The 15,194-nt window shown below is 35.5% G+C and overlaps 1 protein-coding gene across 7 annotated transcripts in view; it reads left to right on the top strand.

Moving 5' to 3' along the window:
- The window catches only part of NEO1 (neogenin 1), a 248,202-nt gene that overhangs the window by 130,509 nt on the left and 102,499 nt on the right, over positions 1 to 15,194 (top strand). For all 7 annotated transcript variants that reach the window (XM_057543239.1, XM_057543244.1, XM_057543240.1 and 4 more), the window contains 2 exons: positions 4,630 to 4,784; positions 6,156 to 6,276. In XM_057543239.1, coding sequence (XP_057399222.1) covers positions 4,630 to 4,784; positions 6,156 to 6,276 — 276 coding nt within the window. The remainder of the gene's footprint in view (positions 1 to 4,629; positions 4,785 to 6,155; positions 6,277 to 15,194) is intronic.

The raw sequence follows: 15,194 nt of genomic DNA, 5'->3' as shown, positions 1-15,194 counted from the left end.
AGCATATAAATAATTAAGGTGGCGTCATTGAGAATAGAGATTTTTGGCATGAGAAAAAGGAAATAGAGATGTAAAATGAATAGGATCCCATTAAAACCTATAGTCTCAAACTTAACTGGAGAGACCAGAATGAAATCATAATTTTATATTTAAAAAGTACAGATTTCCTGGCTTTGTCCACAAATAGGACCTAAAAACAGTGACCAGAATATACTAAAGACCACTTGGATCATGTCAAAAACGACTCAGGAACTTCCAGTGGACTCAGGCTTCCATTGGTCAAAGATGGGATAGTTTGAAAATGAAAAGAAAGGTAACTTCAGTGGATTGAAACAAACCAAATATATTTTAATCTGTGAACTCATAATGATACTTTTAAAAAGCCTTCATTGATCACATTTGGGAGATGATATTAGAGAACCAGATCATTGTTTTGGGAATTGGTAAGCAAAGGGAAAGAATCGAGCATTATCCTGTTCTTTCTGTAAGAATTATACTTAAGGGTAACCAAATAATTGTTGAGGGGATTTTTCTCTTTATAGAAGGAATGATAGAATAAGAATATTACTATTTTGCAACTCCTTTTGTGTAGGCAATGATTATCAAAGACTGTTAACATCACAAGAGACACAGTCACACATTATGAACCCTCCTGATGGAAGGACAAGGCACTGCCTATGAAGTAGTCTTGGGGGAAAAAAAAGAGCCTGACTCCAGTCAAGCTTCTACATTTAACTGCCTGTATATAGGATGAATATGTTAATAACCCCATGGCAATGCAGTCAGCAAAAGACAGACTGCAGGAAATTCTGCAGGACGAATGACTTCTTTGACAAACACATTGCAAACAAAGATAAGAGATAAAGGAGGAACCTGTAGATTAAAAGAAACATAAGAAACAATGCCAATGAATGTACCTTGTTTGCCCAATTAAAATAAAATAAATCACCTTTAAAAAAAATAGGCCAGTTAGTGAAATGTGAATACTAACTGGATAATTGATTATAGTAAGAAATTATTATAGATACCAACCTGATGATGATTTTGCTTAGAAATAGGAGTTCTTGTTTTGTAGAGGTACTTAATTAAGTATTCATATGTGAAATAATATAAAACCTGGAGTTTGCTTTCACAGTAATCTGGGAAGGCCATGGGATGGTTTGGGGTATAGATGAAACAGTATTGGCCATGAATTGATAATGATAATAAGTGGATAGCACTCGTGACTGTTAGCTACTAATTACTATACAACAAAGGTATAAACTAAAATCATAAAATCACAGTTGGTTTGAGATCTTAGTTACTTAGGAATAGTCTGCTTGAGTTCCTTATTTAGTATAGGAACAAACTGAAACCCATGGATTTTTGAAGCCCATGGTCAGCAGAATGTCTAGTGGTAGAACTAGCACTCAACTGTAGGTCTCTTGACTTCAGTCATTACAATGTCTTTACAATATATCATTACTGAATAATATCCAAATAAACTTAAATACCTAGTCTTAAATAGGACCACTCAGGATTGCAAATATGTTTATTTTTCCAGCATCTAAAATTTATTGCAGTTCAAATGAAAACTCCAGGTTGCTTTTGTTTGTTTGTTTTCTTTGAGAAGGAACAGAGAAACATAACCAAAGATGAGTCTAAATTCATCTAGGAAAAAACATCTTAATGAACATGTTAGGAAATTTTTGAGGAAATAAAGGAATAAATTAGGAGAGTACTTGTTCTGCCAAATTTTTTAAAATACTATATAGTAACAGTCATTAAGTTTGTGGTTCTGGCCCAGGAATAAACAGGTCAATGGAACCGTTTAATATGCAAAATAAACCCCTAAGAGTATATAGGATTTAGATATTAAAACTTTCAAATCAGTTACTTTGATTGGGACTACTGGAGTTGCTGTTTAGAAAAATATAAAGCTGGATGCTTAGTGAAGTCAAGATTGTTTCATAGACATACTAGAAGAAAAACTAAGTGAATATTTTTATAGTATGGAAGCAAGGAAAACCCTTTGGAGTAAGAATAATAAAATACAGATGCCAAAAAAAGAGAGGACTAATAAATTTTACCACATACAGATTTAAAACTTTGGTACAATAGGCATCCTAAATTTAAAAAGACAGAAGAAACAGCTGAGAAGAAATATTGGCATGTAAGAGAAAGGATTAATATCTGACTATATTAGTCAGGGTCCAGTCAGGAGTCAGAAATTGCACCAGGAATTTGAACAAGGAGAATTTAACATAAAGAATTATTAACTAATAAAAGGTGTTTTAACTACTAAATAGGATAAAGTAGGATTCTAAAGAATAAAGAAAGAGTAAATATAAGAATTAGCTACTACCTCAAGAGCCGAGGGAGAGAATCCAAAAAAAGGAACAAACTTGGAAGAGGGCACCCTTACTCAAGCTTGCAATTCAGACCTTGGAGAGAGTGTAGTCACTGCCAGAGAACACAGCCTTGGGCCAAACTGGTCCACAGGAGATCACCTGTTGGATGCCACAGGCCTGAGCTGGTGTGTGGAAAGCCGCCTGCTGGGATGCCATGGGCCTGACTGATGATGAGCAGGAAGTTCCCCAGCGGGGTGCCTTGAGTCAGAGCTGATATATTGGACTCTGTTTGATGGAATGCTAGCGGTCAGAGCTCGTGCACAGAAAGCTACCTGCTAGAGTAAACTGGAGAAACTTACCAGAGACTGAGCAGAGAAACTTGCAGGAGGGTGATCACCAATGGGTCTCCCACATACCTTCTAGCTGCCACACCTTAGGGATGAGAAGAACAGCACACCCCAACCCGAAAGATAAACCTTTTCTTCTGCCATGCCTTACAATGTCCCTCTGGTGCCCTCTGTTCACAAAGTCTAACATTGCATCAGCTGGCAAAGGTCCACATCCATCATTACAAAGAAGAGTGGATTTGGAGCTGAGAGGCCATAAATTAATAACTGGCATGATGTGAAAAGCTCTTATATATAGATAAGAAAATTGTGAACACTCTAATTGAAAAAATAGCAGAGTATGTGTATAGATAATTCACAAAAGAATAAATACAGATGACTAACCAATGTTTGAAAAGAGAGTTAAATTCACTGCTAATAGAGTTCCCTTACTTCATCTAGTTGTACACTTATGTTTTCTTGATCTTGCATCACTGTGTTCCATTCTTACCATCTTTGGCTTCTACTGCTTACCTGGGGTTCTACCTGCTCTCTATACTCTTACTCTTCATTTACCCAAATTATAAAGCTAGTTTGGACTTCTTCTCAGGACCTGCCCCTCTAGCCAGTGCAATAGATTAAAAAAATGAAAACAGAAAGAAGATTGGAAAGGAAGAAATAAAACTCTCTCTATTCGCAGGCAACATGGTTGTCTATGTAGGTAATCCCAGAATTGTCTATAAAAAGCTGCTAGAACTAATGAATGAGTTTAGCATGACCACAGGATAAAAGGTCAATATGCATAAATCAATTTCATCTCTAGATACTAGCAGTGAACAATTAGAAACTAAAAAAAAAAAAAATTAAGTACCACTTACAGTAGCACCAAGAAATTTAAAATACTTAGGGATACAGCTAATAAAGTATGAACAAAATTTGTATATTGAAATATATAAAACAGTGATGAGAGAAACCAAAGATCTAAATAAATGGAGAGATAAACCATGTGCATGGAAAGGAAGACTCGGTATTGTTAAGGTGTCAAATTGCCGCAGATTCAGCCCAGTCCCAATCAAAATTCCAGCAGGCTGAGCACATTTTAACTCAACTGTTTAAAAAACAAACAAACTGGTGTTGTCGTCATCATTGTGATATAGGGAGTTCCTTGTCATTTGGAACTTCAAACAGGGATTTGTAAGACCACTTGTCATGGATGTAGCAGGAATAGGAAATTATGGCATTAGGTAGGAAGTTGGACTAGATGATCTACTTTTACCCTTTAAATTCAAAATCTTACTGAATCTATTTGAGTCAGTGATTTACAACTTTGGGTTAAGGGGAAAGGGAGGCAATGGGATAATCAAGCTTTTGCAAATACATTTAACTTTCTCCCAAAGATTCTGTCACTCTACCTCCCACCCTTAAAAACCGTTGTATGTAATGAAGGGTGTTACTAATGGAAGTGTGTGTGTGTTTCTGTGAGTAAACTATTTAAGGCCTCTAATGTGACATTTGTATGACTTTTTGGGTTTTTTTGTTACTCATCAAGCTGACTAAAAAGGAAGATAATGTCAGTCTTCTCAGCTCTTTTTGAATTGTAATCATGGCTTTTCTAAAATGGTTTAAATCTTAGGGAAATAGACTTTAATATTCAATTTTTGGACAGCTTAGAACTTTCCTATTTTCATTTTCTTCAAAACAGTCAACTTAGTAAATATTTCTCAACAGAGAAACTCAGAAATTATTGTTATAATTATTCTGCCAGTTAATTATGCCAGAATATCAATTTTTAAAGATATTACGTTCCTAACATATATTTTAAATATGTATTTGTTATGTTCTTCTAAAAACGTATGAAAGCCTCAAATAATTAAAAATCCTATGAATTCTATGATTTTTAAAAATTGCTTGAAATATAAATAGCTACCTATTTTTATTTTTATTAATATCTTAATTTTCTTTCTGTTTTAAAGCTCAACCTGAATTCCTGAAGCAGCCTACTAATATATATGCTCATGAATCTATGGATATTGTATTTGAATGTGAAGTGACTGGGAAGCCAACTCCAGCTGTGAAGTGGGTCAAGAATGGGGATATGGTTATCCCAAGTGATTACTTCAAGATTGTAGTAAGTATTTTTCAAAGAAACTTATCTCTGAAACCTTTAAATATCTTTAAATCTAATCACCAAGAGATCTGTTATCTGTAGTACATGAACTGGTGTATATAAGATGAAGATAGAAAAATTCACTTGGAATATAATCTCTTCATTGACTGATGAGAAAGCTGAGCCCAGAAATATTTTGGTAGCTCATGTAAGATCACAGAGCAAGTCACAGTGTTTGAACTCAGCCTGAAGTCCACATCTCCTGACCAACAGTCTAGTCCTACTCGGACGTACTAGCACTCTAACACAGCCGCCACCACTTTCTAGGTAATGATTATCCTGTGTGTGTATTCACTTGTACCAATTGTCTTCATAGCTGTCTATTCAAGGAGCAGAAGTCTGTCTTTCTTATACTGATACCCAGACCCTTCAAAATAAGGATGACCCAGTGTTGGACAGTTGTTGTGAAAATAAACATAAAGTTTCTTTTAAAAAGTAAAGCAAAAGTAAATAAGTAGCCTTAAATCTACTTCAGAACACTCAGTCATTATTTCTTTTTACTTCATATGTATATAGGAAATGCTTAGTAAATATTATCCACTGTTATTATTATCATTATCTAACATCCTGTTAACAGAATTATCTAGGTTTTAGTAATAAAGACTAATGACATATCTTAGGATGCATACCTGACATTCATAGACATAATCAGAAGTAATTATGGTTGTTCAAGACTTAATGTCTCATTACAAATTTCTCATATAACTAATTCATTCTTCATAGGAATACATTTTCTATTTTTAAAGTACGTAATCTCATATGTTACAAAAAGTAATTCACAAGTATTTAACCCTAATTAAAAAGCAGCGTGTTATGGTTAAATTAGCATTTTTACTCTTTTATCATTATTTTCATACTATTTTTAAAAATATCAATAACAATAACTAGAGTTGACATTCATTTAGTACTTTATAGTTTAAGAAAAGCTTTTATATATGTGGCCTCATTTAACTTATCTGTTAGAAGTATTGATATTAGAGATAATCTTAAGAAAATGCCTTGAATTCACAAATTCAGACTCTCACTATGGTCACATGGTATTGCATGCCAGATATTTTTCCAGGCAAATGTGTAAGTTTGCATACATTGCAGATAAGACTTTCTATAAGGATTGAGTTCGTAATTGTTAATGACAGTGTTTCCTTTTCTAGTCAGTTGAGTCAGTACCTTGTCAATAAAATTGAGTTAACAGGTTCATAGGTAGATAATATTCAGTAACTGACTCATATAATTTTACTTGTTTTTCCTCTCCAGAAAGAGCATATCCTCGAGATTTTGAACTAATGTTTATCAGTTAAATCATAAAATTTTATTTATGTCTTTCTTCCTCAGAAGGAACATAATCTTCAAGTTTTGGGTCTGGTGAAATCAGATGAAGGGTTCTATCAGTGCATTGCTGAAAATGATGTTGGAAATGCACAAGCTGGAGCCCAACTGATAATCCTTGAACATGGTAAGAGGGGCTGAAATAGTAAGATGAAAGAGGCTGACTGTGTTTGAGGAACTAGGACCTATCACAGGAGCTATCGTTCCAGGATACCTAGTGATTAATAACCTGTTTGTAAAGGCTAATATATGGCATAACTAAGAGAGAAAAAAATAGCAGTCTAAATCATTTCGGTTTTTTAAATGACCTATAAACACAATTTTGGATAATGTTGAAAAGAAATTGGTATTAAGAAAAGAAAAACTAAAAAAAAAAAAAAAGAAAAGAAAAGAAAAACTGAACATTTATAGTCTTACACAAATGAATGTTCTTCAGATTTCATTTTAATCTTACAAATATATTTCTGATCTATTAAAGTAGAAAAACTTTACTTAATGTTTATTTAGTAGTGAATTTTTGTTTAATTTTTCCAAAATAAACTTTTCTGATTTTCACACACAAAAAATGCTTATTATAAATTCAGACAACATTGAAAAGTAAAAAGGGAAAAAAAAACTCACATCAGTCAGGGTCAATTCTGGGGAAACCACACAGTAATTTGAGCAAAAACTAAAGAATTAAGTATTCTTTATTAAAAATTATTAACTGTAACCGGGGATTGGCGTGGCAAGGGGTTGGCTAATGAAGAGTAAAGAGAATTCTAATGAATATAAAAGAATGGCAGACATAAGGAGCAGCCCCAACCCGTAGGTCTGAGAATGTTCAGGAAAAGACCCCTCTCAGGGCTGATCCAAACTATGTTAGAGAGGGTGTGGCCATGGTTTAATGGATGATGGAGAGTTGCTGTGCTGCCATTCCATAGAAGCTTGTTCAAAACCTCCTGTCTAGTGTGCTGGGCAAAAGCTGTTCACAAGGAGGTGTCTCAGTGAAGGTATTCTGCTAAAAAACCACCAGTGGGGTTGGGGTATTGAGGGAAGCTACTCACCAGCACCCTGTACTGATAAAGTTTTAACACATGTCAGCAAAGGAAAAATATGTAAAGGGCCCAGCTTCGTTTTTGCAGAGCAGGCAGTAAAGTATGAATTTGGAGCTGAAAGAGAATAAATTGATTACAAGCACATGCTTCAAACCCTGCCATCTAGGAGTACTACGTATGAGCACACACAGATGTGTATATGGTTTTATAACCTATTTTCTTGAAACAGCATGCTGTGGACATCTTTCCATGTCAGTGAGTATAGATCTGCATCAACATTTTTCATTGTTGAATAGTAAATATACACTTTGTTTTATATAAATGATTCCCCATTGGTTAGCATTTAAACTGTTTCCTGTTTTTTTACTATGATGAATGAGGCTATGCTGAACTTCTTTATATGATTATTTTCTCATACTAAATTACTAGAAGTTGAATTGTTGGATGACAGTTTTGTATGCAATTGATAAGGATAACTGTTGGGTGTACTATTTGTTTTAGCGGGAAAAGCATTTTTCATTTTGTGTGTTTCTCAAGAATGCATGAAAAAGAGGCTGCTTTAGACATCTCATGGGGTGTCTGAGTCAAATTTAAGTTCCGGTTGCATTGTGATCAGGGAAGCTAATGAGCAAAGCTACTCTGACTTTTCACTAAAATAGCATGTAGGATTTGTATATGCTGTTTCTTGAGAATGTATTTCAGAGTACTGTTATAAAAAGGCATAAAATAGTAGAACTGCTCTTTTTCTTCCTATGTTTGTCTGTCATTTTACCTTTCCCTTTACATTGAAAACGATATAGTAGAAGCATGTCACTTTTCCATTTTGGCAAGATGCCTGAGTATGATTCCCAAATAAGGCATTAACAGAATAAGTGAGGTAGATAGGCTTATTTCTTTTTATTAGTGACAGTGTTTTTCCTTAGTAAATGTCATGGCTCTCCTAGGGTTATTTCCGTGGAACTAAATAAAGAGACTTCAGTATATTTGTGTTTGTGATTACCATTATAGATTTAACGCTAACAGTATAAATGGTGGCTTTGCTAGGAGGATGCTAAACTAATCCTGACTGGACTTTCCTCTGAAAATGCTTGGATGGCATAATAATTAGAGTCATAGTGTGTGTTTTATTCTTTTTGAAACAACCTTTCAGAAACAGACGATGTTTTGTGAGCTGGTGAAAATTTTTAGTGACCTTGTCAGGGATATATTAAGGATGCACAGATTCTAGGAAGGAGAGTAAATGTCATATTATTAATTTTGCTATTTTAATTTGTAAGATAAATATTTATGTGGGAAAACTAAAAGAGAGACTGTAATGGTTTATAAGATCTGATCTCTGCCTTTCTGAGGTTTATGATGTTGTAAGGGATGTAAGAGATGTGTATGACATTAATACTAGTCCATAATAAGTGTTATTTTTATAGTATAAATAAGGCAGCATACAATTCAGAAGAGATGAATTCTGTGTCAACAGGGAAGTTTTTTCATGGAAAGTGTTTCCTTTGTAATAGACCTCAAATGATAAGGTTTCCAGATGTTAATAAGAGGACATGGCTCAGTATGGAAACAATAGAATATCTGTTCCTGTAGGAAGGTGGCCTGTAAAGTCAGAACAGGATCAGATTGATCATGGCCTTGGTTATAAACCGTCAAAGCAATACCGTAGTAAGGCAGTCTGATGACAAAGTCAGGTTTAATTAGAAGACAGAGTGGTTGAAGGAATATTGTTATAAGAGACCATGATGAAATAATAAGTAGTACTGTACTAGAGAAATAGAAAGAAAGGATCCTAATTAAGAGATGGTAGTGATTTATCTAATTCAGACTTTATCAACTGATTAGATATTAAACAATATTGTAGAGAAATGAAATATACTTCTAAGGTTTTATCCGGGTGACTGAAAGAATGGTGATGCCTTTACAAAAATAGAAAAGGAAGCTGAATTGAAGTGGAAGGGAAGTTCTACTTAAGCTGTAAAGAGTGTTCACAGAACATCCCACACTCAACCTACAATAAAAAGCTGGATGATCTACAAAACTATAATTTCTGTGAGCTCATCAGAGAGCTGAGCTTGCAGAACAACCAAGTAACCTAAATCCGAAAGGATTGGACAACCCTCCTCTCCCAAAGAATGGATCATGAATTGTTTCACCTTTAGTAGAACACAGGAGAAAGAGATGGCTGTCATAAAAATGGATAAGAAATCAGCTAAAATTTTAACTGAATATTAAAGACTAAGTATGGACTACTTTGGAATCTCTGGGGGCCTCGGATAAAAGGAGAGTTCATACTTGCTTGCAAATATATTTCCCTGGGGCTCCAGAGGATACTCACTATTAAGGCTGGGGGCAAGGTAGGGACTCGAGAAAAGTTACCTCAGTGGAGTAGAGGTAAAGGAGGTGATCTGCGGCTGCTGTGACATAGGTGCAAAGCCCCTCCTGTTTACTCAGAGTCCCTTAAGCCTCAAACCAATGGGAGAGGGGCAGAAAACCTTATTTCATAAATTCCTGGAGGAAATTAGAAGCAAAACTACTACTTGAGGGAGGAACCCTCTGTTCCCCAGGACACAAGCAAAGACCCACTGCTGCTGGGGGAAGAGTAGAAGAGAAAGCCCTTTACCTCTGAAAGAAGTGCATAAGACTGTTTTGGGCCCTAGAATCCTATACCAATACCTAGGAGAGGTCTTTTATCACAGGAGGAAGAATAGGGAACTACCACTAGAGACCAACACAAGTACAAAGCAGATTTTGGCTGCCATAGGAAGGAGAGCCACTGGGCCTATCTAATACTGAGGCTGGACCAAGACAACTGAAAATCCCACCCGCCGCCGCCATGAGCTTACCACCACACGAAAGCGTTCTGCTGAGCAGGGAAGGTCAAGAACATAGAGAGAGATCCCTCTGTGGCAGAAGTATAGAGGAATGGTTGAAAGCTGCGAGGAAAATTGAGAAAAACTGTCTGGCTCCTCATCTCTCACCTTAAGCACAAGACAATGGTAGTCTACCAGTAGAAGAATTTGAAATCTGTGATGTGCTGAAGGTAGCTACAATAACAATAAAATCCGTGCCAAGTTCAATTCCTGTCTAAATTGACTAAACTCTTCCACGCTAATGGCTTGACAGAAGAATAGACATGCCAGTTTCCAAGTGTAAGTAATAATTATCAGCCTCTGCTTTTCTGTACATCATGCTCAGCATTCAGTCAAAAATTATTGGACAGAAACATAAGAAGCAAGGGAACTCCAGCTCATTGTAGAAAGATAAAGCAATCAAATATAATCAAATTCAGGGAACCCAGATATTGGAACTATGAGACAGGAACTTTAATTATTAATTATTTAATTATTAAAGTATTAAATGGAATACATTTAACCAGACTGATCGAGAAAAACACAAATTACCAAATCAGGGATGAAAGGGAGGACATCATTACAAATTCTGTAGATTTTAAGAGGATTTAAGGGAATATTAGAATCAACTTTATGCCAAAAATTTTGAAAAGGAAGGTAGTAGAGCTGGTTTGTTTAGGGAGGTAAAGCATCAATTTAAGATGTGTTGAGTTTGAGTTATAATAGAAAACCAGAAAAAAAATGTCTAGGATCAGAGGGAAGTCAGAAGCTCAGAAAAGAGATTGAGGAAGAAAATAACAAGTTTTGGTTTTGGTAGATTATAAGATTTTTAACCAAACTCTTGCTATAAATTAAGGCAGCTAACTATATTTTATTTTCTTGTATGTAGAGATTACTGTGTCCCCAGTTGTCATGTTGTAGTCATTCACACTATTGAAAATTAAAACTCCTTAACTTTCTCTTCAGTAAATGGAGTTGTAAGTCTTATTTCTCTGCCTTCAGAGGAGTGTCTCAGTCATCTGAAGTTCATCCCTGAACATTCTCTTGAAGATCCCCATAGATACCATCACTATTATCTTTTGATAATTTTTTTGCCATGTTATATATAATTTTTAATGATTAGGAGTTCATTCTTGTTTCTGCCTTAAACAACCACTATTTTATGTGAACTTACACCTCAACGTCTTATTTTATCTACTTAAAGATAGAATTTATTTCCTTACTGGTTTTTCCTTATCAATTCCAGTTATTTAAATTATTTCTAATAGAACCTGTATCTATCCTGCTGATTTTTTAAAATCTTCTGTTTACTCTCAGTCTTATGTATATCATTTAAAAAATATGATGGCCTAAAAGAATGTGGGAGAGGAAGCTTATGTAGAAGAAATAACACTTCACAATTTTTGAATGTATGAAAAAGTGAAATCACAGATCAGTGCAGATTGAAAGGATCATACATTATATGGAACATGGACAATTTGTTGGTGATTTGGAAAGAATTAAATTATACATTTACCTTATATCAAAATAAAATAGAGTTAAAATTTAAATTAAATCCATAAAAAGGTCGAAAAGATGATAGAAGAGTGTCACCATTTACAATAGACCACAATTTGTTAATTCATTCACCAGTTAATAGGCATTTGGATTATTTCCAATCTATCACCATTTACTTTTACTTATAAAAGAAATAAAAGAGAATACAGATGAAAATTTTGGTATCTTAGGATATAAAAATTTTAATGTTTTATATGTAAAGTATGAGAAATACCTTAACTAAAGGAAGACAAGCTAGGGAAGAATATCATAAGAATTACAGAAATTTAGTGTTCTGAATGTAACAAGAATGCACACAGGGGCTTCCCTGGTGGCGCAGTGGTTGAGAATCTGCCTGCCAATGCAGGGGACATGGGTTCGAGCCCTGGTCTGGGAGGATCCCACGTGCCGCGGAGCAACTGGGCCCGTGACCCACAATTGCTGAGCTTGCGCGTCTGGAGCCTGTGCTCCGCAACAAGAGGCCGCGATAGTGAGAGGCCCGCGCACCGCGATGAAGAGTGGCCCCCGCTTGTCACAACTAGAGAAAGCCCTCGCACAGAAACGAAGACCCAACACAACCATAAATAAATAAATTAATTAAATTAAAAAAAAAAAAAAAAAGAATGCACACAAATGGGTGTGATAAAGTGACTAACATAAGCATATAATTCACAATAGAGCAAGGATAAAGATAGTTTCTATACAGGACAAATGTTCCACCTCACTTAAAAATATAAAATTAAATCATTTTAGTGAGATGTCATTTTTACCTAATAAAGATTTTATATATTTTAATTTAATTTATTTTAATTTAATTTAATTTTAATGAAATATAATGTTCATTTTTAATGACTGGTTAGGGTGTAATTATGTTTGTGTCTTTCTTTCACTCTTAGTGAAAATGTAAATTGTTATATCATTTACTAAAACCATTTTGACAATTACATTTTAAAAATTACTGACTTAACCCATTAATTGGCCTTTTAGGATTTTTCCCTAAGGAAGGAATCAGAGATTTGGACAAAGACTATTAACATCAGCATTAGTAATTAAAAAAGAAAAAGGTAGGGATAAAGAGAGAAAGAGTAGGAGATGACTTACATGTACCAAATAGAGGAAGTAGTTAAAATAAGTATAGTACAGCCTTATGATGGAAAAGCTGTTTGGCCATTAAAAACCATGTCTTTGAACACTCTTTAATGATATCAGGAAAATCTCAGGATATAATGTCAAGTAGTAAAGTAAAATACAAAATTATATATAACAAATAATCTGAATTTAGTTGAAAAAATTGTATGTACACATTTAGACATTCCCACACCAAAATGGTGGGAAAGATAACAATGGTTATCTTTGGGTAGTGATGTTTTCTCAGTTTTCTAAAATAGCCCTATATTACTTTTATAATCAGTAAAGGTTTTTCTTTTTTAACTTAATAGTAAAGCCATCTTTCAGTCAGTGCTGCAATTTAGAAAAGACACCAAACACATAATTTTGAGAACTTTCTGCCAAAAACATCATGGATAGAAGTTAAGAGTTACAAATAACTCCGTTCACCAGATAGGTGGGTTGTGTGGCAGGAAGTAAACAGAGCAAATTTTGGTAGACCTCACTGATACCTTTGATTTAGTGAGACAAGGACTAGAGGGAAAGCAGCCTGCAGGAGAAGGATGGAGACTGGCCCACTTGTAGCCTTTTTTCCTTTGTGTTCATAGCATCGTGAATCTCCAAGAGTATATATAGCATTTCTCAAATCTATTTGACCATGGAGTTTTTTGTTGTTTTTTTTTTTTTTAAGTAGACTCATTAACATCTTAAAGGGTGCAATTTGGAAATTGTTGATGTAGGGCTATTCAAAGGAGGATGGACAAGAGTAAGGCTGGCAAACGGTGGCCCACAGGCCATATCCAGCCAACCTCCTGGTTTTGTGCATAAGTTTTACTGGACACAGCCACACACATTTGTTCACAGATTGTCTATGTTCGGTCTGTAGTCATTTTCACTCTATAATGGCAGAAGTGAGTAGTTTAGACAGAGACCATATGCCCCACAAAGCCTAAAACATTAACTCTCTGGCCCTTTATAGAAAAAAGTTTGCCAAACACTGGACTGTATGATATGTATCTTTCAGCCCTGATAGTTTGTGATTCTGAGTTATTTCTGGTCAGTGAAAGTCTGGTTTACTTAAAACTTTCTAAATTTAAGTAAGTGTGGGTAGTGACTTCCCTGGTGGCGCAGTGGTTAAGAACCCACCTGCCAATGCAGGGGACATGGGTTCAAGCCCTGGTCTGGGAAGATCCCACGTGCCGCGGAGCAACTAAGCCCGTGCGCCACAACTACTGAACCTGCGCTCTAGAGCCTGCACAAGCCACAACTACTGAGCCTGTGTGCCACAACTACTGAAGCCCACATGCCTAGAGCCCGTGCTTCGCAACAAGAGAAGCCGCCGCAGTGAGAAGCCCGTGCACAGCAACGAAGAGTATCCCCTGCTCGCCGCAACTAGATAAAGCCCGTGCACAGCAACGAAGACCCAACACGGCCCCAAAAATAAATAAATAAATTTATTTTTTTAAAAAATGTTATAAATAAGTGTGGGTAGGTGGAAAAAGGCAGAAGAAGGGGCAGGAGGGTGAAGATAAAAGGACAAGAGAAGAAAGTTAAACACGGTATGTGGATAACTAGGAGATGCGCAAAGGCGACTGACACCAAGGAGGAGCTATGAGTGAAGAACTACGAACTAGAGAGAGTTTGCTACCACATCTTCATGGCTGCCTCTGCGACACTTAGGCACTAGAAGCACCATGGAGTAAATTATGGAAAGTGGAAGAAAACCTGTTGTGATGGTGCTTATCTTCCCGTACCTTGTTTAATAATAATCCGAAAGTATTTGAGCATCTTTTACACAGTCTTATTTTTGTAGAGGGAATTTTCTGATTCTTCTTGGAAGTGTCTAGTTATAAATCCTGGTCATCAGACTTTTGGCTAGTGCTTGGCTGCAAGAATGTACTTTGAAGCAGCCATAATTGGCCTGTGATATAATTGGACAGCATGGCTTTTAAGTTAATTATCACCTATGAACATTAAATGAAATTTCATAATTATAGTTAAAATATATAAAACATCTGTGCAGCAACACTAGAAAACAGTATTTCTAATCAAATTGGGAAATAGAATTTGAGAATGAGTATGTCTCAAACATACTTCCTCCCCCCCCAGCTTTATTGAGGTATAATTGACGTATAAAACATTGTATAAGTTTAAGATGAACAATGGGTGTACAATGTGATGTTTTGATGAATGTATATATTGCAAAATGTTTACCACAATAAAGTTAGTTAACACATCCTTTACCTCACGTAATTACCATTTTGTTGTTGTTACGGTGAGAACATTAAAGTTCTATTCTCATAGCAACTTCCAAGTATACACTACAGAATTGTTAACTGTAGCCACCATGCTGTACATTACATCCCTAGAACGTATAACTCTTAAACTAGAAGTTTGTACCCTTTGACCAGCATCTCCCCTTTTCCCCCATCTGTCAACCCTGTGGCACCCACCATTCTATTCTCTGTTTCTCTGAGTTGGATGTCAAACATACTTCCTTAATTAAAACATTTTAA

Source organism: Balaenoptera acutorostrata, chromosome 3 (assembly GCF_949987535.1).
Source record: "Balaenoptera acutorostrata chromosome 3, mBalAcu1.1, whole genome shotgun sequence".
Classification (NCBI taxonomy): domain Eukaryota; kingdom Metazoa; phylum Chordata; class Mammalia; order Artiodactyla; family Balaenopteridae; genus Balaenoptera; species Balaenoptera acutorostrata.
The sequence above is the reverse complement of the archived record's forward strand: the minus strand, read 5'-3'. Positions and strand labels throughout refer to the sequence as shown.